The sequence below is a fragment of the Thalassophryne amazonica genome, chromosome 2 (assembly GCF_902500255.1).
Source record: "Thalassophryne amazonica chromosome 2, fThaAma1.1, whole genome shotgun sequence".
NCBI lineage: Eukaryota > Metazoa > Chordata > Actinopteri > Batrachoidiformes > Batrachoididae > Thalassophryne > Thalassophryne amazonica.
The window spans coordinates 97,113,520-97,138,124 of record NC_047104.1 but is presented as its reverse complement, the minus strand read 5'-3'; the positions used below and the strand labels follow the sequence as shown (position 1 = coordinate 97,138,124).

Below are 24,605 nucleotides of genomic sequence, written 5' to 3'. Positions count from 1 at the left end.
GAAAATTATTTTGCCAGAGTATTGAAACAGTAAACGATGTTTATTTTATTTTTTTTAAAGACATTTCCACAAGATGTTTGACAACATTGCGCTTAACTGTGAGTAACTGAAAAACTCTGAATAACTGATCATTATGTATTCATCCTGCGGGGGGGGGGGGGGGGGGGGGGATATACAGTCTGATTGCCACAGGTAGGAAACACCTCCTGTGGTGTTCTGTGGTGCACCGCGGTGGTGTCAGTCTGTGGCTGAAGGTGCTCTGATAGTCTGTGTGGCATGCAGGGGGTGGGAGGTGCTGTCCCAGATGCTGAGCAGTTTCCTCAACATCCTCCTCTCTGGTTATGTTACATAATAAGAAACAGAAAATCTGAGCCAGTTAAAAAATTACTTTGCAGCCAACATGTTTGATGACAGGGAAGCATGGTGTCTTAGCAGTTAGCATTATTGCATCACACATTCACTTCAAACCTGGGCCTTCCTGTGCCAAGTTTACACATTCTCCCCATGTTTGTGTGGGTTCCCTCTGGCTTCCTCCCACTTCCAAAGACATGCAAGTTAGGTGAATTGGAAACTCTTAAACTGACTGTGTGTATGTGTGTGTGTGTGCGCGCGTGTGCATGAATGTGTTTGTCTATGTGCATCGTCCCTATGATAAGTAGATTGGCGGTCTGTTCAAGGAGTGTCCTGCTTCTCGCCCAATGAAGCGAAACCACATCACCAAATGACGTGTCTTATTATTTCATGATTTTCTCATGTTTGTGTCCAACATCCCTCTATCTGTGAAGGTATACTGCAAACAATATTCCACCAATTACTGTAAGCTCTGAGGAGTGTGTTGACTGTATATCTATCTGTGTGTTTGTATGTATTAGTTCTTCTTTTTTTGTTTGTTTTAATGAGGTTGAGATCTCTGCCTGTTTTCTTTGGTGACTGAAATTTGTTACAAAGGACTCATATTTTTTTCTATTTACAAAATTCAGCTTAATAGACACCAATGCGTCTGAGAAATGCTCGTCTGCTCAAGGCTGAGGACGGCCTCCTGCGTTAACTGCAAGGCTGCACCCTGTGCAGCAATCTGGAAAATGGGACGCCTGCTCAGCAGAGTGTGACATCTGCTTTTGCCATGTGCTTTTACAGATGGCAAAAGCAAAACTGATCTCTCCCTACAGAAATCCTGTCTCTCTCTTTCTTGCTATATATATATATATATATATATATATATATATATATATACACATATATATACATATATATACATATACACACACACACACAGTAGTGTTCAGAATAATAGTAGTGCTATGTGACTAAAAACATTAATCCAGGTTTTGAGTATATTTCTTATTGTTACATGGGAAACAAGGTACCATTAGATTCAGTAGATTCTCACAAATCCAACAAGACCAAGCATTCATGATATGCACACTCTTAAGGTTATGAAATTGGGCTATTAGTAAAAAAAAAAGTAGAAAAGGGGGTGTTCACAATAATAGTAGCATCTGCTGTTAACGATACAAACTCAAAGCTATCATGTTCAAACTGCTTTTTTTTAGCAATCCTGTGAATCACTAAACTAGTATTTAGTTGTATAACCACAGTTTTTCATGATTTCTTCACATCTGTGAGGCATTAATTTTGTTGGTTTGGAACCAAGATAGTGCTCATTCACTAGTGTGCTTGGGGTCATTGTCTTGTTGAAACACCCATTTCAAGGGCATGTCCTCTCAGCATAAGGCAACATGACCTCTTCAAGTATTTTGACATATCCAAACTGATCCATGATACCTGTATGCGATATATAGGCCCAACACCATAGTAGGAGAAACATGCCCATATCATGATGCTTGCACCACCATGCTTCACTGTCTTCACTGTGAACTGTGGCTTGAATTCAAAGTTTGGGGGTTATCTCACAAACTGTCTGCGGCCCTTGGACCCAAAAAGAACAATTTTACTCTCATCAGTCCACAAAATATTCCTCCATTTCTCTTTAAGCCAGTTGATGTGTTCTTTGGCAAATTGTAACCTCTTCTGCACGTGTCTTTTATGTAACAGAGGGACTTTGCGGGGGATTCTTGCAAATAAATTAGCTTCACACAGGCGTCTTCTAACTGTCACAGCACTTACAGACTCCAGACTGTCTCTGATCATCCTGGAGCTGATCAATGGGTGAGCCTTTGCCATTCTGTTTATTCTTCTATCCATTTTGATGGTAGTTTTCCGTTTTCTTCCTGTCGCCCACTGAAAATGTGTGGCGCATTATGAAACGCAAAATACAACAACAGACCCCGGACTGTTGAACAACTGAAGTCGTACATCAAGCAAGAATGGGAAAGAATTCCATCTACAAAGCTTCAACAATTAGTGTCCTCAGTTCCCAAACGCTTATTGAGTGTTGTTAGAAGGAAAAGTGATGTAACACAGTGGTAAACATACCACTGTCCCAGCTTTTTTGAAACATGTTCCTGCGGTCACTGGGTGAGAGGTGGGATACACCCTGGACAGACAATACAGAAGGCAACATTTGTCCCAGCATGTATCCTCATAAAATAACAACAACAACAACAAAAAAACACACACACACACGCACGCTGTGGGTGTTGAGAAAATACTGTTCAGTGGATATGCAGGAACACATTCTTGTTTGTGTCACTCACTTTTGAAGCTTGCCGAAGCCATCGCTGGTACTCCACAAGCGTGTCAAAGATGACAAAGCATGTCTGGGCCTGTGATCCAGCCGAGCTGAACATGAGACAGTGCTGCCTTCTCTTCACTTCCTCCACCTTAAGAATAATAATGATAAAAAACCCAATATAAATAAAAAGCAATATAAATGATTAAGGGACATTTTGACAATACTACTACATATGAAGGGGGTCATATTGTACACCTTGTCAGCAAGCTAAATTGGGTTACGAGTTATTTTAAAAATAATAAAAAGTAATTTTGTTTTCTCTCTGTCTGACATCCTCCCTGCATGAGCTGTGTGGCGTCAACCGCACTGCACGAAGAGGTCAACTGGTGTGACGGGATGAAGATTGAAGACTGCACCAGTAGGTGGTGATGGGTTTCCAGCCATGCTGAGTGTTCAAACTGGGGGGAAAAAATTGAGCACTGAACAGATGTGGGATGAACTTATGTTACATTATGTCTAAATGAGAGTCTTCAACACAGAGCTGTGTGATGTTTGTATTCGAGCTTTTGCACTTCAGAATGTGCCTGTGGGATATGGGGGCATTTTGTGAAGAAGGTGGAGCTACATTTAGGATGGGGTGAGAACTGGGGAATGTCCTAATTCTATAACTAATCTGGTACTGATGAAATCACAGACTTACTACAACCCCTGGCAAAAATTATGGAATCACCGGCCTCGGAGGATGTTCATTCAGTTGTTTAATTTTGTGGAAAAAAAGCAGATCACAGACATGACACAAAACTAAAGTCATTTCAAATGGCAACTTTCTGGCTTTAAGAAACACTATAAGAAATCAAGAAAAAAAGATTGTGACAGTCAGTAACGGTTACTTTTTTAGACCAAGCAGAGGAAAAAAATATGGAATCACTCAATTCTGAGGAATAAATTATGGAATCACCCTGTAAATTTCCATCCCCCAAACTAAAACCTGCATCAAATCAGATCTGCTCGTTGTCATTGACCCTATGCCATGACATTGATCCTATGTGTCTTTTTGCAAGGAACGTTTTCACAGTTTTTGCTCTATGGCAAGATGCATTAACATCTTGAAAAATAATTTCATCATCCCCAAACATCCTTTCAATTGTCCAAAATATCAACGTAAACTTGTGCATTTATTGATGATGTAATGACAACCATCTCCCCAGTGCCTTTACCTGACATGCAGCCCCATATCATCAATGACTGTGGAAATTTAGATGTTCTCTTCAGGCAATCATCTTTATAAATCTCATTGGAACGGCACCAAACAAAAGTTCCAGCATCATCACCTTGCCCAATGCAGATTTGAGATTCATCACTGAATATCACTTTCATCCAGTCATCCATAGTCCACGATTGCTTTTCCTTAGCCCATTGTAACGTTGTTTTTTTCTGTTTAGGTGTTAATGATGGCTTTCATTTAGCTTTTCTGTATGTAAATCCCATTTCTACTTTTAAGATTAGGCTTAAAACTTTCCTTTTTGCTAAAGCTTATAGTTAGGGCTGGATCAGGTGACCCTGAACCATCCCTTAGTTATGCTGCTATAGATGTAGACTGCTGGGGGGTTCCCATGATGCACTGTTTCTTTCTCTTTTTGCTCTGTATGCACCACTCTGCATTTAATCATTAGTGATCGATCTCTGCTCCCCTCCACAGCATGTCTTTTTCCTGGTTCTCTCCCTCAGCCCCAACCAGTCCCAGCAGAAGACTGCCCCTCCCTGAGCCTGGTTCTGCTGGAGGTTTCTTCCTGTTAAAAGGGAGTTTTTCCTTCCCACTGTAGCCAAGTGCTTGCTCACAGGGGGTCGTTTTGACCGTTGGGGTTTTACATAATTATTGTATGGCCTTGCCTTACAATATAAAGCGCCTTGGGGCAACTGTTTGTTGTGATTTGGCGCTATATAAAAAAATTGATTGATTGATTGATTTCCTTTAGGGGGTTTCTTACAGTTCAGTCATAGACGTTGACTCCAGTTTCCTCCCATTCATTCCTCATTTGTTTTGTTGTGCATTTTTGGATTTTTGAGACATATTGCTTTAAGTTTTCTGTCTTGACGCTTTGATGTCTTCCTTGGTCTACCAGTATGTTTGCCTTTAACAACCTTCCCATGTTTTTTGTATTTGGTCCTGAGTTTAGACACAGCTGACTGTGAACAACCAACATCTTTTGCAACATTGCATGATGATTTACTCTCTTTTAAGAGTTTGATAATCCTCTCCTTTGTTTCAACTGACATCTCTCGTGTTGGAGCCATGATTCATGTCAGTCCACTTGGTGCAACAGCTCTCCAAGGTGTGATCACTCCTTTTTAGATGCAGACTAATGAGCAGATCTGATATGATGCAGGTATTAGTTTTGGGAATGAAAATTTACAGGGTGATTCCATAATTTTTTCCTCAGAATTGAGTGATTCCATATTTTTTTCCTCTGCTTGGTCTAAAAAAAGTAACCGTTACTGACTGCCACAATCTTTTTTCTTGATTTCTTATAGTGTTTCTTAAAGCCAGAAAGTTGCCATTTGAAATGACTTTAGTTTTGTGTCATGTGTGTGATCTGCTTTTTTTCTACAAAATTAAACAACTGAATGAACATCCTCCAAGGCCGGTGATTCCATAATTTTTGCCAGGGGTTGTAGTTCAGTCTGTGTGTCTCGGACTTTGTCTTCACTTCCACATTGACGTTCAGCTATCTGTCATCCTGAAGATTGGCATATGTGTGGTTTCTTAACTGCAACATTTTTTTTTTAATCACTACATGCTCTGACAATTCTTTGTTATGTGTTAATATCACCAAAGCAGATGTTCACCCCAGTAATCCTGGTCTGCTTGAGGTTTCTTCCCACAATCAAAGATGACCTGAGGGACTTTTCCCCTTACCAGTAGCTGGGCTTCCATTACATATTTGCTCAAAAGTTTAGCGATATTTACGGAAGGTCAATAAAAAAATAGTTGCGAAATGACAGTGTTTCCTTTCTAAATATTACCATTTCATTGTTGTTGTAATGTCATCTCTTATAATGATTAATAAGCTCCCTGCTCTTACTTTGTACACACATACTGTGTCGTGTATTTTAGAATGTCATGTGACTATTTCTGTACATTATGTGACCTGTAAATGGCGAAAAAAGTCTTTCAGCATTTTCAAAATATGGCTTTTTCTAATCACCTGAAAAACCACATCATGCAAGAATAACTTTTTGCAATATATGAGAGCTTTTTTTCTCCCCAAACATGTATCTGTTTGCATTAAGTGTATTTTGAAATTGCAACTTCAATTTGCACAATTTGGCTGGTAATGGAAACCTGCATACTGTTGCCAAACTGCTTTCTCATGGGGTGGGTAAGGATTAAACCTTGCTCATATGTTGCACTTTGGAGCAACATACTGGCGCGATGTATGAATAAACCAAAAGAGATTATACGTCCTTAAACATTTACAGACCTAGCAGAACTTCAGACAAAATTATGAAACATTTTTTTCAGCTTAAATTTTGGCTGCAGCACGGGAGTTTCGACATGCACACAAATTCAGGAAGTGTGAGGAGCTTGTTATTAAACCTTAACTACAATTACATAGATGCCAAGCTGCAGGAACTGAAGTGTTTTTCATTTTGGTGAGTTTATTTTCCTTGATTTCTGTGACTGCACCCTCCCCCCCCCACACACACACACACACGCATGCACACACACAACTGATTTAATTCAGCTGCAGGTTAAAAATAAAAGTAGTGGGGGAAACAGCAGTAAGACAGCACAGTAACAGCAGGAAACATTTTCTGGATGAGGAAAAGGAAATTAAGCCTCTTATACATGTAGAGCAGTTTTATAACTGAGGCAACTGTCAGTGAAGTAATGAAGAAACACACCATCAAGGCACAGAGATAGCGCCTTTGTTTTTCCAATATTTTTCCACTGTTTGAAAGTGACAAGCTACATTGATTCTATTAGTTCTCCATCCCTGAGTCAAGATAAACTGTTAAATTACAATATCACCACTGTAGGATTCTAGAAAAGCTTCATCAACTTAGTTTTGAGAATTTTAATCTGTTTTCTAATTTGTGTCTTACGTTTAAGATTTTAAATGGCTTGGCTCCTTCCCCATTACGTCAGTTTATTAACATTTGTCCGGAGCAGTCTATAAGATCTACCAGAATATCTTCAGTGAGAGACTGTTCTGGACAAATATTAATAAACTGACGTAATGGGGAAGGAGCCAAGCCATTTAAAATCTTAAATGTGTGTATGTGAGTGTATATGTCTGTGTGGCTGATCTACAGCTCTGCAGCTTTGAGATAATGTTTTTGTGATGTTTTATTATTTATGTAATTGTGACCTGCCAAGACTGCAAATGTAAATTAGCTTTAAGCCAACTCTGGTACAATGCATCAAATGGAAAAAATTATGTTTTTTTTATTGTACATGATCCCTTTACTAATAAACGGAAGAAAAAAAATTAGCTTTTGCAGATTCTTTAGATAAAAAGAATCTGAAAAAAATCTCGTGAGAAGAATCGCTTTAAACATTTCATTTTCCACGACTGCACTCATCTTAATGCAGTTGTTGCAGCCCAGCTGTGTTGTTCTAAATGTTTCAGTATGTCTATACTCAGAGTGAACCCTTCCCCGCACCCTGGTACTGTGAACTCGAACCTTCCCCCCTACTAGGGGCAGGATGTGCATCTTCCCACTCAGGCAGTCTTTGACAGAGGCCACGATTAGACAGGTGCCGCACAGAATGACCTGCCGCTCCGCCCACTTGTGCAGTTGCGTCTTGCCCTTCCTGACGCTGAAGATGCCTTTAAGTACGGTCCGCTCCTGCTGGTCTGGATTCACTGGACGTTCTGGGAGAGAAAGCCAAAAGTGAGAGGATGAATGAGAAAATCTGACAGACAACAACACTTAAATAAATACACACAACAGCTTTACAGGAAATGAATTCAGAGACAGTATGATATCATCTGGAAATCAGTCAGTTTCACTGTTTAGTATTTCCAAGATCTGTAGACACTTCCCACTTATCTGATGTACATCTTCCTGCAAAATGATGTCACTGACGGGTAAAATAACTTCAAGCTTTTACTTAATAGACTGCAGGCTGCAGTGAAAAGATTTTTTTATTTTTTAAATGGCCATAATTTTTCTTTTAAGATTATATAGAGAATGCATCTCAGGGTCTTGGTCACAACCGTCGTGGTGAGGAAGGAGCTGAGGCAGAGGGTGAGGCTCTGGATTTACCAGTCGATATATGCTCCTGTCCTCATCTATGGTCATGAAATTTGGGTAATGATCTAAGGAATAAGGTCGCGAATACAAGCAGTGGACATGAGATATCTGGGCTTATACTCCTGAACAGGGTGAGAAGTTTGACTATCCAGAAGGGACTCTGAGTAGAGCCGCTGCTTTTTTGCATCAAAAGGAGCCAGTTGAGGGGGTTCGAGCATCAGGTGAAGCTGTCCCCTGGTCGTCTCCCTAGGGAGGTCTTCCAAGCATGTCCAACTTGGAGGACTCCCTGGGGAAGACCCAGGACACCCTGGAGGGATTACATATGGCTTGAGAATGCCTTGGGATCTTCCAAGAAGAGTTACAGGATGTTAAGGAGGATAGGGAACCAAGCAAAGGATGAGTTGCTTGGTGTGCTGTCATTGTGACCTGGACCCAGATAAGTGGCAGAAAATGAATGACTGAATGTTTCAGGAAGCAGTGAGTTATCTTCACACACAAGTCACTGGATGTTTTTTGAACAGACACAAAAATGTGTAATGTGTAATATCATTGGGCAACTATATGTGCATTTAGACAAGTAAACAACAGTTTTAACAACAATTAAAGCATTAATTGTTAATTGATTGTCACTTATATAGAAAACTTTCACAGCACACAAATTTATTAAGAATAAAAACTAAGAAATCACACGTACATAAGTACTCACACCCTTTGCTCAATACTTATTTGATGCACCTTGAATATGATGCCCCAAGCTTGGTGTACCTATCATTGAGCAGTTTTGCCCATTCCTCTTTGCAGCACCTCTCATGCTCCATCAGGTTGGATGGGGAGCATCACTGCACAGCCATTTTCAGATCTCTCCAGAGTTGTTCAACCGGATTCAGGTCTGGGCCACTCAAGGACATTCACAGAGTTGTCCTGAAGCCACTCCGTTGATATCTTGGCTGTGTACTTAGGGTCTTTGTCCTGCTGAAAGATGAACCGTCACCCCAGTCTGAGGTCAAGAGCACTCTGGAGCAGGTTTTCATCCAGGATGTCTCTGTACATTGCTGCATTCATCTTTCCCTCAATCCTGACAAATCTCCCAGTTCCTGTCAGTGAAAAACATCCCCACAGCATGATGCTGCCACCACCATGCTTCACTGTAGGGACAGTGCCTGGTTTCCTCCAGATATGACACCTGGCATTCACGCCAAAGAATTCAATCTTTGTCTCACCAGACCAGAGAATTTTATTTCTCATCCTGACATCGCAATGATGTCAGGATGAAGCACTCAGAGGTCACAAAAATGGACATAGAGAGGACTTGTGACCTTGCCAGAAAAATCAATCAATCAATCAATCAATCAATCAATTTTTTTATATAGCGCCAAATCACAACAAACAGTTGCCCCAAGGCACTTTATATTGTAAGGCAAGGCCATACAATAATTATGTAAAACCCCAACGGTCAAAACGACCCCCTGTGAGCAAGCACTTGGCTACAGTGGGAAGGAAAAACTCCCTTTTAACAGGAAGAAACCTCCAGCAGAACCAGGCTCAGGGAGGGGCAGTCTTCTGCTGGGACTGGTTGGGGCTGAGGGAGAGAACCAGGAAAAAGACATGCTGTGGAGGGGAGCAGAGATCGATCACTAATGATTAAATGCAGAGTGGTGCATACAGAGCAAAAAGAGAAAGAAACAGTGCATCATGGGAACCCCCCAGCAGTCTACGTCTATAGAAGCATAACTAAGGGATGGTTCAGGGTCACCTGATCCAGCCCTAACTATAAGCTTTAGCAAAAAGGAAAGTTTTAAGCCTAATCTTAAAAATAGAGAGGGTGTCTGTCTGTGTCGGCATCGATTAATAGTCTCTGGTTCCCTCCCCAACCGGGGTAATGATGAGGCGTTGAGCAGGCTGACACTGTTAAATAGGTGGTAGGCGCAATTTTGTAGACAGCAAGGCTTTAATTTGATTGATAACTGGCCTTCATTCTGGGGCCGCCGTGGCTTGCTGATGACGGACAGCCTTCACCTTACTGAGGAATGTGCCGCCATCTTGTCTGCAAACATAGATAGAGCTCTACAGGGAGGGTAACATTAGGAATTTACAGCAGGCCACAGAGCAGGTGATTAGAGACCCTGCAAGGCTTATGACAAATGTGGGTCTGGAATCCATTAGCTTAGCAGGGAAATTAGTGCAGAAAATCCACTATGGTGATAGTGCAGTTTATTTGCCAGGGAGGGAAATTCAACAAGTTGAGACTGTAACCTGCTTCCGTAGACGTGTCCATAAAAATCATAGAGGGATATGCTTTGCAAACTTAATACCCATTAGTATGCTGGATGATGTTGATATTGAGGATGGCCCATTGGCTGTTCCAGCAATATCAAAGATTTTGTGTCTGCTACCTACAACGCGCGTGGAATGTCTCAAACCTAAACCTACTTCTAGGCATCTTATATATATTACTCTGGAACCACCTCTAAACCCAAACAGATCAACTGTCAACTCCACTGAGATCCTTCGTCTAGGTCTCATTAACATAAGATCACGATCCTCAAAATCATTGTTGATTAATGATCTAATTATTGATCATCACTTAGATATGGTTGGGTTATGTTCTCTTACTGAGAACATAACCCAATATTCTCTTTCTGTTTTTAGAAAATATCATTCCACAGAGACGGCTCTTACTAAAGTGGTGAATGATCTTCTGCTTGCAATGGATTTGGACACCACTACGGTTCTGGTGCTGTTAGATCTCAGTGCTGCATTTGATACCGTGGATGAATGAATGAATGAATGAATTTATTTGGCACACAGACTCAACAATAACAAAAAAACTGATACACAAGACAATTCCACAGTGACATGTGTGACCAAAAGGGGGTGAGCAGAAACAAAGCTTATAAACACCCACCCCTTATATACATACACTCAACAAAAATATAAATGCAACACTTTTGGTTTTGCTCCCATTTTGTATGAGATGAACTCAAAGATCTAAAACTTTTTCCACATACACAATATCACCATTTCCCTCAAATATTGTTCACAAACCAGTCTAAATCTGTGATAGTGAGCACTTCTCCTTTGCTGAGATAACCCATCCCACCTCACAGGTGTGCCATATCAAGATGCTGATTAGACACCATGGTTAGTGCACAGGTGTGCCTTAGACTGCCCACAGTAAAAGGCCACTCTGAAAGGTGCAGTTTTATCACACAGCACAATGCCACAGATGTCACAAGATTTGAGGGAGAGTGCAATTGGCATGCTGACAGCAGGAATGCCAACCAGAGCTGTTGCTCGTGTATTGAATGTTCATTTCTCTACCCTAAGCTGTCTCCAAAGGCATTTCAGAGAATTTGGCAGTACATCCAACCAGCCTCACAACCGCAGACCATGTGTAACCACAACAGCCCGGGACCTCCACATCCAGCATGTTCACCTCCAAGATCGTCTGAGACCAGTCACTCGGACAGCTGCTGAAACAATCGGTTTGCATAACCAAAGAATTTCTGCACAAACTGTCAGAAACCGTCTCAGGGAAGCTCATCTGCATGCTCGTCATCCTCATCGGGGTCTCAACCTGACTCCAGTTCGTCGTCGTAACCGACTTGAGTGGGTAAATGCTCACATTCGCTGGCGTTTGGCACGTTGGAGAGGTGTTCTCTTCACGGATGAATCCCGGTTCACACTGTCCAGGGCAGATGGCAGACAGCGTGTGTGGCATCGTGTGGGTGAGCGGTTTTCTGATGTCAATGTTGTGGATCGAGTGGCCCATGGTGGCGGTGGGGTTATGGTATGGGCAGGCGTCTGTTATGGACGAAGAACACAGGTGCATTTTATTGATGGCATTTTGAATGCACAGAGATACCGTGACGAGATCCTGAGGCCCATTGTTGTGCCATACATACAAGAACATCACCTCATGTTGCAGCAGGATAATGCACAGCCCCATGTTGCAAGGATCTGTACACAATTCTTGGAAGCTGAAAATGTCCCAGTTCTTGCATGGCCGGCATACTCACCAGACATGTCACCCATTGAGCATGTTTGGGATGCTCTGGACCGGCGTATACAGCGTGTACCAGTTCCTGCCAATATCCAGCAACTTCGCACAGCCACTGAAGAGGGGTGGACTAACATTCCACAGGCCACAATTGACAACCTGATCAACTCTATGTGAAGATGTGTTGCACTGCATGAGGCAAATGGTGGTCACACCAGATACTGTGTTGTGTGGGACGCTGAAGAGGAGGTACTGCTAGCCCACCACAACCAGATGGCGCCCTGCTTGAAGTGCAGGCTTCAAGCACGAGAGGGCGTCATAGCAACCGGGAGTGACAGCTGTCACCCGTCATCAGCACCAGCTGTCACTCATTCACACCATACCACATCATTCACATCATACCACCACCACCATAAAGGCCGGACTGCAACTCCACCTCCCCGCCGAGAAATCAGCTACCTTGGAGGTAATTTTCTTTGCTGAAGTAAAACATTGAGTAATAGTCTGAACTTCTTTGCAGCCGTTTTCCTGTGGTGTTGCCTTATCTGTGGGATTGGCATTTGGTGTGATCAGCGACGGCTTCACTTCACACCCCAACCAGATAAGTGGTTAGACAGGAGCTGCACGAGAGTGTGATTGGAGGTGGAGGTGCTCCCTCCCAAAAGAACACAGACGGTGGAATTACTGAGTGTGGGAACTCACACTCATCTAAACTGTTTCTGTTCTCTGCCAGCAGTACCCGGTCTGACAGCTGGAGACGGTGGCCACCTGGGGCTCCAGGACTTGACGGCTCCAGTGTTCTTCAGATCCGTTGGCAGTGAGGGCTGTGTGGGATCCGGCTCGGTTCTAGACGGACGTCTCCTATCCTCAAGCCTGCCCACACGTCACTCAACATCTAATTGTCTGTGGTACCAAAACTGTGTTTGTCTGTATTCCGTTGTGCACTTCACAACATTAAATTGTTACTGTTTGGCTTATCCGTTGTCCGTTCATTTAGCGCCCCCTGTTGTGGGTCCGTGTTCCTACACCTTCACAACAGGGGCCTGGCTAGCTGTAGAATTTTCCACAGTGCGGAGCCGAGTCTCCAATTCGCCCAGCCTGGCCTCCAAAGCTACGAATAAGCTACACTTATTACAAGTACCATTACTGCTAAAGGAGGCCGAGGAATAACTAAACATGTCACACCCAGAGCAGAAAAGTGCAGGAGAGACAGGAGAAGCCGCCATGCTAAACCGGCTAAGAGCTAGTAGTTGCGCTAAGCTAGCGGATTCCTAAAAACACACAAAGTGAATAATGTGTAAATAATTTAGAGGTGATTCAGCAGAGGGAGTGCTTTAGTTAAGGCACGTGAAGATTACACTGTGAAACAAATCGTTATCTAGTTAACTAGATCAATCTAACTGCTCAGATTAAACAGCTAACAGATACAGCAAAACACCACTGTGCTCCGGAACAGGAAGTGATACAATACCACAGTGAGAGCCAACCACCAGTAGAGGCAAGCCTACATGACTTTTACTAAGGAGTGGCTTCCTGATTCTGTTTTTTCTCTGTTTAAGGTGCAGCTCCAAGCAGAGGGTCACCCCTTTGAGTCTGGTCTGCTTGAGGTTTCTTCCTCAGAGGGAGTTTTTCCTTACCACTGTTGCTCTGGGGGTTGGTAAGGTTAGACCTTACCTGTTTGAAGCGCCTTGAGGCAACTCTGTTGTGATTTGGCACTATATAAAGGAAATAAATTGAAATTAAAAAATTCCATCTGCCCACTGTACCATACAACTCTGATTGGTGGATTGCTGCAGAGATTGGTGTCCTTCTGGAATGTTCTCCTCTCTCCACAGAGGAATGCTGGAGCTCTGACAGAGTGACCATCAGCTTCTTGGTCACCTCCTTGACTAAGGTCCTTCTACCCTGATTGCTCAGTTTAGATGGGCTGCCAGCTCTAGGAAGATTCCTGGTGGATCTGAACTTCTTCCATTTATGGATAATGGAGGCCACTGTGCTCACTGGGACCTTCAAAGCAGCAGAAAATGTTTCTGTAGCCTTCTCCAGATTTGTACCTTCAGACAATCCTGTCTCGTACAGTGAAGAAAATAAGTATTTGAACACTCTGTGATTTTGCAAGTTCTGCCACTTAGAAATCATGGAGGGGTCTGAAATTTTCATCTTAGGTGCATGTCCACTGTGAGAGACATAATCTTAAAAAAAAAAAAAAATCCGGAAATCACAATGTATGATTTGTTAATCATTTATTTGTATGTTACTGCTGCAAATAAGTATTTGAACACCTGTGAAAATCAATGTTAATATTTGGTACAGTAGTCTTTGTTTGCAATTACAGAGGTCAAACATTTCCTGTAGTTTTTCACCAGGTTTGCACACACTGCAGCAGAAATTTTGGTCCACTCCTCCATACAGATCTTCTCTAGATGTTTCAGGTTTGGAGTTTCAGCACCCTCCAAAGATTTTCTATTGAGTTCAGGTCTGGAGACTGGTCAGGCCACTCCAGGACCTTGAAATGCTTCTTACAGAGCCCCTCCTTAGTTGCCCTGGCTGTGTGTTTGGGGTCATTGTCATGGTGGAAGACCCAGTCATGACCCATATTCAATGCTCTTACTGAGGGAACGGGTTTGTTTGCCAAAATCTCACAATACATGACCCCATCCATCCTCCCTTCCGTCCTGTCCCCTTTGCAGAAGAGCACCCCCAGAGTATGATGTTTCCACCCCCATGCTTCACGGTTGGGATGGTTTTCTTGGGGTTGTTCTCATCATAAACATCATAAACATGGTAAGTGGAGTTGATTCCAAAAAGCTCTATTCTGGTCTCATCTGACCACATGACCTTCTCCCATGCCTCCTCTGGATCATCCAGGTGGTCACTGGTGAACTTCAAATGGGCCTGGACATGTGCTGGCTTGAGCAGGGGGACCTTGCTGCCCTGCAGGATTTTAAACCATGACAGCATCATGTGTTACTAATGTAATCTTTCTGACTGTGGTCCCAGCTCTCTTCAGGTCATTGACCAGGTCTTCCTGTGTAGTTCTGAGCTTTCTCAGAATCATCCTTACCCCACAAAGTGAGATCTTGCATGGAATCCCAGACCGAGGGAGACTGACAGTCATCTTGTGTTTCTTCCACTTTCTAATAAATAATCATAACAGTTGTTGTCTTGTACCACGCTGCTTGCCTGTTGTCCTGTAGTCCATCCCAGCCTTGTGCAGGTCTACAGTTGTGTCCCTGGTGTCGTTAGACAGCTCTTTGGTCTTGGCTATGGTGGACAGGTTGGAGTGTGGTTGACTGTGTGAACAGGTGTCTTTTATACAGGTAACAAGTTCAAACAGGTGCAGTTAATACAGGTAAAGAGTGCAGAATAAGAGGGCTTCTTAAAGAAAAATTAACAGGTCTGTGTGAGCCAGAATTCTTGCTGGTTGGTAGGGGTTCAAATACTTATCTGCAGCAGTAACATAGAAATAAATTATAAAAAAAAAAAAAAAAAATCATACAATGTGATTTCCGGATTTTTTTTTTTTTTTTTTTTTTTTTAAGATTATGTCTCTCACAGTGGACCTGCACCTAAGATGAAAATTTCAGACCCCTCCATGATTTCTAAGTGGGAGAACTTGTAAAACCGCAGGGTGTTCAAATACTTATTTTCCTCACTGTAGGTCTACAGACAATTCTTTTGACTTCATGTTTTGTTTGTGCTCTGACATGCACAGTCAACTGTGGGACCTTATATGTAGACAGGTGTGTGTCTTTCCAAATCAAGTCCAATCAACTGAATTTACCCCAGGTGGACTCCAGTCAAGCTGTAGAAACATCTCAAGGATGATCAGTGGAAACAGGATGCACCTGAGCCCAAATTTGAGCTTCATTGCAAAGGCTGTGAATACTTGCGTACATGTGATTTCTTAGGGTTTTTTGTTTGTTTTACATGTACACCTCGACCATCAGAGGATGCTGCAGTTGTTGCACGATCAAAGCTTCAACAAACGTTGTCAGCACTCAAGTTGTTTTGGATCAGTGGTCAGAACTTTGGCATCACAGCAAGGAGGTCCCCATATCTGCATAGGTTTTTTCCAGGCACTCCGGTTTCCTCTCACCATCAAAAACATGGACATTAGGGTAGACTCCCCAGGAGTCAGATTATGGCTGCCCATTGTTCTTAGTGGTCTGATTGTGTTTAACTACTATATTCCACAAACAGGATGTGTTAGATGCAGAGCACAGATTTTATTATATGTATGAATCTATGTACAATGACAAACCCTCATCTTCTTTCTCCCAGGAAAACAGATAATGAGCAGTTATTTCTGGCAGCAAATTGCCTGTCTGGCAAATCAATAGCAACATCTGATCTTTGGACTTGGCCTCACTCAGAATGAAAGTACATGTTTGAAAAGACAACACAAGTTGTCACTAACAGAGACAGATATCATGAGGCTCAGGTACCATGTTACTGTAGTCTCCTGTGCAACACTGTGAGAATAAACAGACACAACTCCACATGTGAAAAACGAAAGCTTCTATGATGTCATATTTGCAGGTGAAACTGGATATATGAAAAGGATTCCATGTCGGTGGTGATTTGATTTGACCATCTGGAAGTGGGTGCAATTTAACGAGGATGCAGTCTCTCAAGACCACAGCGAAAAGCTGAATATAACCTAATTTTCCACGCAGGATTATTCTCAACTTAACACACCTCTCTCACCCTTATTGTTGAACCAGACTCCTCATAACTGCAGTACTGTGAAGAGGAGGTAAAAAAGGTTTAGTCACCAGCCATCTAAACGCAACTCCAACCTGTGACATCTCTTCAGCAGTTTGGAGACAACAGACATTTTATGATGCAAGTCAGCTAACTGAGCATATTAAATTTAACTGAGTGAATTATGCATACATTCATCCCTTCATTTTCTACCTCTTATCTGGGCATAGGTCTCAGGGGCAATAGACCAAGCAGCTCAGCTTACATTTCCTGAGGCATCCCAAGGCATTCCCAAGATAACTGGGAAATATAGCCTAATCCCTCCAGCATGTCCAGGGTCTTCCCGTGGGGTCTTCCCTAGGTAGACGACCAGGGGACATTCTCACCAGATGCCCAAACTTTGAAGATGAAGAAGCAGCGGCCCTAATCATAGTCCCTCCCGAATACTTGAGCTTCTGACTCTGTCCAAGAGCGTAAACCCTGATACGCAACAGAGGAATCTCATTTCTGCTGCTTGTATCTGCAACTTTATTCCTTTGGTCAGTATCCAAAGTTCAAGACCATAAGTGAGGAAAGGAGCGTAAATCAACTGGTAAATCCACAGTCTCACCTTCTGGGTCACGTCCTCATTGTGATGGTCTGGTACAGCGTCCGCAAACCATCAGACGCCGTCAAAATCCGTCTGTCGATTTCAGACTCCAACTTACCACAAGTCGTGAACAAAACCCCAGGACACTTAAACTACTCCACTTGGGACAGTAACTCTCCCCTGACCCAGAAGGGACAAGCCACTGCTTTCTCATCCCAGTTGCTTCACACTCTGTCTCAAACCTGCCCAGTGTACATCTGAGTTCGCTGTCTGATGAAGCCAACAGAATCACATCATCCACTAAAAGCAGAGATACAACTCTGAGCTCATCAAACTGGAAATGTATACTGATACATCATTACATAAGAGAGCACACAAAATATTCCTTCCACGAAGTAGAGCTCAGATTTCCAAAGTGAGACTGAGCGAGTCAAAGTTGGCAAAATTTTTAAACATAATAACATATGTGAAAACGTAGAAAAGACAAACTCAGCCTTTTTCACCAACATGCAAAAATTACTCATCACAATGTCATGCAAGGAGCACAGGGGCCAAATCTGGATGTAAGGGGACACCCAGATCTAAACTTGAGGTGGCTCACGCAAGAATGGCCATCTTCCACCAATGTCAAGGAAGCTGATCCCATGTGAGCTCCCTTAACATATGCATTTAAAAAACAAGGACTCCAATACTGACCCAAACCTGTGTCACCAAGACCAACCTTAAACTTGGGCAATGACTTAGCAAGGTATAATGTGCAGCAGCAACTTTCACCATGATTGAAGTCCTTGTTGTGCTGAGAGAGTCAGTCCTGGTAGCCACAATTACAATCAAAATGCACCCAAAATCAAACTCGTCTGAGTCATTAGTGGAGAGATCTTCTGTACCACATTTCACGTTGATACATGAAGTCTTTGTCAAGATATCTACACCAGGGTTTAATGACCCCTGGTGACAACAATTAGAATTAAAGGGGAGGTGATGGTCTAGTGGTTAAAGCATTGGGCTTGAGACCAGAGGATCCTTGGTTCAAATCCCAGCCTGACTGGAAAATCACTAAGGGCCTTGGGCAAGGTCCTTAATCCCCTAGTTGCTCCCGGTGTGTAGTGAGCACCTTGTATGGCAGCACCCTCACATTGGGGTGAATGTGAGGCATTATTTGTAAAGCGCTTTGAGCGTCTGATGCAGATGGAAAATCACTATAAAAATGCAGTCCATTTATAATTAAAAGACACCCAACACCAAACTTGTCTGAGGTCTTAATGAGGATGTATGGGATTTTATGCTCAAGTGGGATAGTGCTATTTATTTATTTATTTATTTGTTATAAAAAGGCCATATTGTGGAAAATGATTTTTGTTCTAAATTACTTTCATTACCCATTTCACCCATTACCCAATTTACTTTCAATCCCAATTCCATGTTTGGGATTTCACATTAAAGCTCAAGTTTATATTTCTCAAAACAGGGGGTGTGACAAATGGCAACTCCCTTCAATTTTAAACAACAATCACAGATACAACATATTAGTGACATGGAAACTGATCAGGTTTGAAGAGTAGAACCACCTTACTAGATATTTGTGGAGACAAACGGTTTATAATATGGCCCCTTTAATGCACAGGTAGCGTGAACATGTAATTTGAAAAAAGTCACATTAAGAGTGCTCACAGTGTAACAAAAGTCACAAAACTGACCCATTTCTAGTCACAGAAAAACTTGATACACTCATTCAATACTGTATTCACTACAGCTGTAGGTGAGAAACAGCTTAACACACACACACACACACTTTACAGGTGGCAAAACATTTGATTTCACATTCACAAGTCAAAGTAATCACAGATTGATCTTTGCTCTTCCACGTCAGTATTCAAGTAAAGTAACCACTGGAAGACCACGGGCTCATTTGTGCAATGTGAATCAAGTGACAGCCATAAAGGAACAACTTCTCCAAAACAAATTACTCAAGGTCTGCGGTGCTATTTGTTGCTGTGGAAATGGGCTGTTCCCAAACTCAAAGTCCAAATCAAGAAACAGGTATATTGTCTGCTGCTAAAAACTTAGAGGAAAGCCAGTCCAGTCCATGGCACTGATGTAGAATGTTGATCACTGAAGGCTACAGAGGGGGCTTAGGGACATGGCAGAAGATGCCGTGGAACACGAGATATCTTTTCTTAAGCTACAGCAGTCCAGAAGAGCTTTGAAAGACAATGTGTCCATCTTTACTAAGATAATTCCCAAAGTTCTGCCAAACATCAGGAACATAGTGACAGATCACAGCCCAACACCTCAGCTCGTCTCCATTAATTTCGAGTGCAGCACAAACCATCTTTCTCTGGCATTTATACAAATATCTCACTTCTCACAGGTTAGTTTGATTAGTGTTTTGATTTCATTTTAGCCATATTCTTAACTACAGTAAATTTAGTTGATTACAATCCTATAATAGTCGAAAATGAGACTAAAAGTAAAACAATTCCGTTAGCAAAATTATGACTACATCTTTGTGACATTTTACTCTGGATTATAACTAAGGGTCTGTCACAGAGCCCTATATACAGTAGTGTTCAGAAAAATAGTAGTGCTATGTGACTAAAAAGATTAATCCAGGTTTTGAGTACATTTCTTATTGTTACATGGGAAACAAGGTACCAGTAGATTCAGTAGATTCTCACAAATCCAATAAGACCAAGCATTCATGATATGCACACTCTTAAGGCTATGAAACTGGGCTATTAGTAAAAAAAAAAAAAGTTGAAAAAGGGGCGTTCACAATAATAGTAGCATCTGCTGTTGACGCTACAAACTCAAAACTATTATGTTCAAACTGCTTTTTTAGCAATCCTGTGAATCACTAAACTAGTATTTAGTTGTATAACCACAGTTTTTCATGATTTCTTCACATCTGTGAGGCATGGAGTCAACCAACTTGTGGCACCTTTCAGCTGTTATTCCACTCCAAGATTCTTTAACAATATTCCACAATTCACTCACATTTCTTGGTTTTGCTTCAGAAACAGCTTTTTTGATGTCACCCCACAAGTTCTCAATTGGATTTAGGTCCGGGGATTGGGCAGGCCACTCCAAAACATTAATTTTGTTGGTTTGGAACCAAGATTTTGCTCATCTACTAGTGTGCTTGGGGTCATTGTCTTCTTGAAACACCCATTTCAAGGGCATGTCCTCTTCAGCATAAGGCAACATGACCTCTTCAAGTATTATGACATATCCAAACTGATCCATGATACCTGGAATGCGATATATATGTTGTGTGGGCCGCCAGAAGAGGATGTACTGCTGGCCCACCACCAAAGGGCGCCCTGCCTGAAGTGCGGGCTTCAGGCACGAGAGGGCGCTGCTGCCACGGACACAGCCGGGAGTGACAGCTGTCACTCATTAATTCCTGACAGCTGTCACACATTCTTCATCATCGCACTCCATAAAGACCAGACGTCATCTCTACCTCATCGCCGAGATATCATACTTCACTGGAGGTAATATCCTCAGCCGTTTGTGTCTTTTGCAATATATCTGTATATTGTGTTTGCAGGAGTACCGGTTCCTTTTTCTGTGGAGGCTGAGTGAGTGCAGGACGGCACTCTTTTCCCCTGAGGAATCACTGCGGTACTCTGCAACATATTGAGTGAGAGGTGGAGGTGGCATTCCCACCGTTATTGTTACTGGGTGTACACACACCCACACTTGACTGTCTTTGTTCTTCGCCAGCAGTACCAGATCCGACAGTCGGGGATGGTGATCACCTGGGAATTCGGGACTTGGCGGCTCCAGTATTCACCAGGTTCTGTGGGGGCGGAAATCGTGTGGTTCCGGCTCTTCTCAGGACAGACGTCTTCTATCCTCGAGCCTGCCCACACGTCACCTTTGTAATTTGACTGTAATTATATTCTGAGATTGTCTGTATGTTAGTTGTGCACGTTTCACAACATTAAATTGTTACCTTTTGGCTCATCTATTGACCGTTCATTTGCGCCCCCTGTTGTGGGTCCGTGTCACTACACTTTCACAACAATATAGGCCCAACACCATAGTAGGAGAAACATGCCCATATCATGATGCTTGCACCACCATGCATCACTGTCTTCACTGTGAACTGTGGCTTGAATTCAGAGTTTGGGGGTCGTCTCACAAACTGTCTGCGGCCCTTGGACCCAAAAATAACAATGACAGTATTTATTTAAAATACATAAAGTATATTGTCTGAATTGCATAATAATTATGTTACCTATACAAGATAAATGACATAGGTAACATAATTATTATGCAATTCAAACAATATACTTTATGTATTTTAAATAAATACTGTCATTACTACTGATTTAGAGTAATTATATTTCATTAATACTAAATACATAAAGCTGAGGATTATGCATTTCAAATAAATAGGATTAATGAATATGCATCATGTAAGGCTTATTTGGTAGGTTTGTATTAAAATTATCTAAAAAAAGTAAATGGGAATTTGTCATGTAATAAAATTACATAAATCTTTAAAGTTAGGGTAAATATTTCTGTGAGTGTATCACAATTCCTGAACGAAGGAAAAAGTAAAAACAACAACAACAACAACAAAACACACAATTCATTGAGAAAAGGTGGACAAACAAGTTTTATTACCAAATAGCCTGCGAATCAAGAACGCAAAAGGGATGAAAGGGGAACGAAATGAAACCGAAGCTATCGTTGATCTCGACGCTTTAAATGAAACACATCTGGAGCCATTGCTAGAGCAGTGTGTGCCTGCATCTCTGCACTCCAGGACTCAGCGCTGGAACGGGGCGCAGCTGCAAACAGAAGCGTGTGACCTGACCCACTGTGGAGATCCACCACCTGCTCTGGTTCCTCATCCAGAACAAAAGGATCATCTCCTTCATCGCTAGAATCCTCACTGTCTGGTTGAGACTCGGATGACACGCTGCATATTCCGTCTTGCTCCAATTAAAAAAACAAAAACTGAAGCGCTAGTTCAACATTCATAAGACGCCTCATTTTTCAAAAAACAAAAAAAAAACAAACAAAAAAAAAAACACCACCACCACACATGCTAAATACGCCACCAAAATTATACACACTGCAAACATGCCAAATTTTTCTCAAATCTCTCAAATACCAAAACCCTAATCGCTGTCTGTACACTTCTTAATCTTAACCTTAATCTAACTGCTTTTCAAAATGGCTGACGCACATCCAAAATGTCCTTGTATTTGGCACGACTATCTGATCTTTTTATAGCTGTCTAATTGATAAAACCAAAGTATTTGCATCTATTTGGACGGCATGATGGAACACTGATTTGTTGCGTGACACACAGACATACACCATAAGATTTTTACATACCGCCTTGAATGCAACGTGAGCCCAACACCCGCTTATACCTGCCTACTTCACTTCACTTTGCAGCCAATCACATAGCCACTAATTCATGCCAGGCTAAGGACCGCCCACATGGGGCCGGCCTAGACTCAGGAATAAAGGTTAGTGTAGGGAGGAAATCTAGACTCTTTGTCCCAATGTTGCATGTGGTTCATTCAAAGACCCCAGCGCTGCTAGATGACTCTCTGTATCACTGTAGGCACCTTTCAATACAACATCTAAATTTTGAAGTCCATTTCCTGTCCAATTCTTTTTGAGATCACTCACCACATACAAAAACCTAAGAAACGTTTGCCCATTAGTACCTTGTTATGTGATGTGAGAGGTGGTTCAAGACACAAGAATGATTAAATTCATTGGGAATCACTGCTTTAAGGCTCACCTCTACCTTAGGTCCCCGGCCACCACAACTCGTATGCATTTTTTCAACCACATTATAAATCCCGTTCCTCATAGTGGAACATACTCATGCTAATGCCAGGTTAGCAATGATTTATCCACCAGGATTGGGTAAGTTAATAATTTGGCTAACCATGCCACTGAATGTGTATGAAGTCTTTATACCTCCTGTAGCTGGATGTTATTAAAAATATGAAATTGTATGTTGTTTATGAGATACTCAAGCTGTTGTCGGACAAGTTTTTTCTAGTGTGAAGCTTTTTTTTTTTTTTAAAGTCCAGTCTAATGGTGATTTCGAAGCAGCTGTGGGGGACACTTATGGTTTTGAGCCTTATTTAGACCACAATGGGGGAGACGAAACATTGGAGGAAAACCTTCAGTCTGACAGCAGTGACGACATTGACAGAGTTCAGAACACAGAATGGTGATTATAAAATAATTAAATAATGTAGGCGATTTCAGCATGCAGCAGATGATAAATGTTTTATCCCAGCTCTGTGGTCACAATCAAATAAAAAAATAATTAAAAAGTTTGTTTCACTGTCCTTGACATCAGAAAAACGTGATGAGGAAGTATGGATTTTTTATTTTGTTTTTCTTTTCCTCAGAAAAAGGTACATACATTTCCAATGTGAAAAATGACACAAGGACTGAAAATATCAGTTATTTTGAAAATAAATATTGTTTCCATTTGAATACAGTTAGTGTACTGTACGTTAGTAGCGTAACACATTATTGAATATTAAAACCATTCACATAAGGAGTAAATAAACCTGTCCATTTCAATGAGATTGTTTGAAAACATCCACTTTTACAAAACGACGTCTGAAAATAATTTAATTCCTTCTGACCTGGTTGAAGAAAAGTCCATTTATCACACGGGCATTTGGTGCCAGCAGCGCCAGCTATAATCCATTATTGCGGCTGATGGATCGAGTCTCTGTTGTTAACAAGCCGCAAGTTGAAAGACTCCCAGTTCCTCATCTTCTTATAATGTCTCAGTCTGCACATGACAAAATTATCTCATAAAACAAGAACATAAAACAAAAAAATCTGAAAATACTTAGTTTTGCCACTTTAGACTGGCCTGCCTGCAATCCAGACCTGTCGCCCATTGAAAATGTGTGGCACATTATGAAGCACAAAATACGACAACAGAGACCCCGGACTATTGAACAACTGAAGTCATACATCAAGCAAGAATGGGAAAGAATTCCACCTACAAAGCTTCAACAATTAGTGTCCTCAGTTCCCAAACGCTTATTGAGTGTTGTTAGAAGGAAAGGTGATGTAACACAGTGGTAAACATACCACTGTCCCAGCTTTTTTCCCGGCCACCACAACTCGTATGCATTTTTTCAACCACATTATAAGTCCCGTTCCTCATAGTGGAACATACTCATGCTAATGCCAGGTTAGCAATGATTTATCCACCAGGATTGGGTAAGTTAATAATTTGGCTAACCATGCCACTGAATGGGTATGAAGTCTTTATACCTCCTGCAGCTGGATGTTATTAAAAATATGAAATTGTATGTTGTTTATGAGATACTCTGTCAAAAAACTAACGTGGTCTTAGTAGCCACCAGGACCCTGCAATGAGCAACCAGGCACAAGGA

General features: G+C 41.8%; 1 protein-coding gene across 1 annotated transcript in view; it reads right to left on the bottom strand.

Moving 5' to 3' along the window:
- Positions 1-24,605, bottom strand: part of phlpp2 (PH domain and leucine rich repeat protein phosphatase 2) — a 152,537-nt gene that overhangs the window by 76,156 nt on the left and 51,776 nt on the right. The window contains exons 4-5 of the mRNA XM_034190209.1: positions 7,325-7,515; positions 2,658-2,783 (exon numbers count right to left, since the gene is read on the bottom strand). Of these exons, the coding sequence (XP_034046100.1) occupies positions 2,658-2,783; positions 7,325-7,515 (317 nt within the window). The remainder of the gene's footprint in view (positions 1-2,657; positions 2,784-7,324; positions 7,516-24,605) is intronic.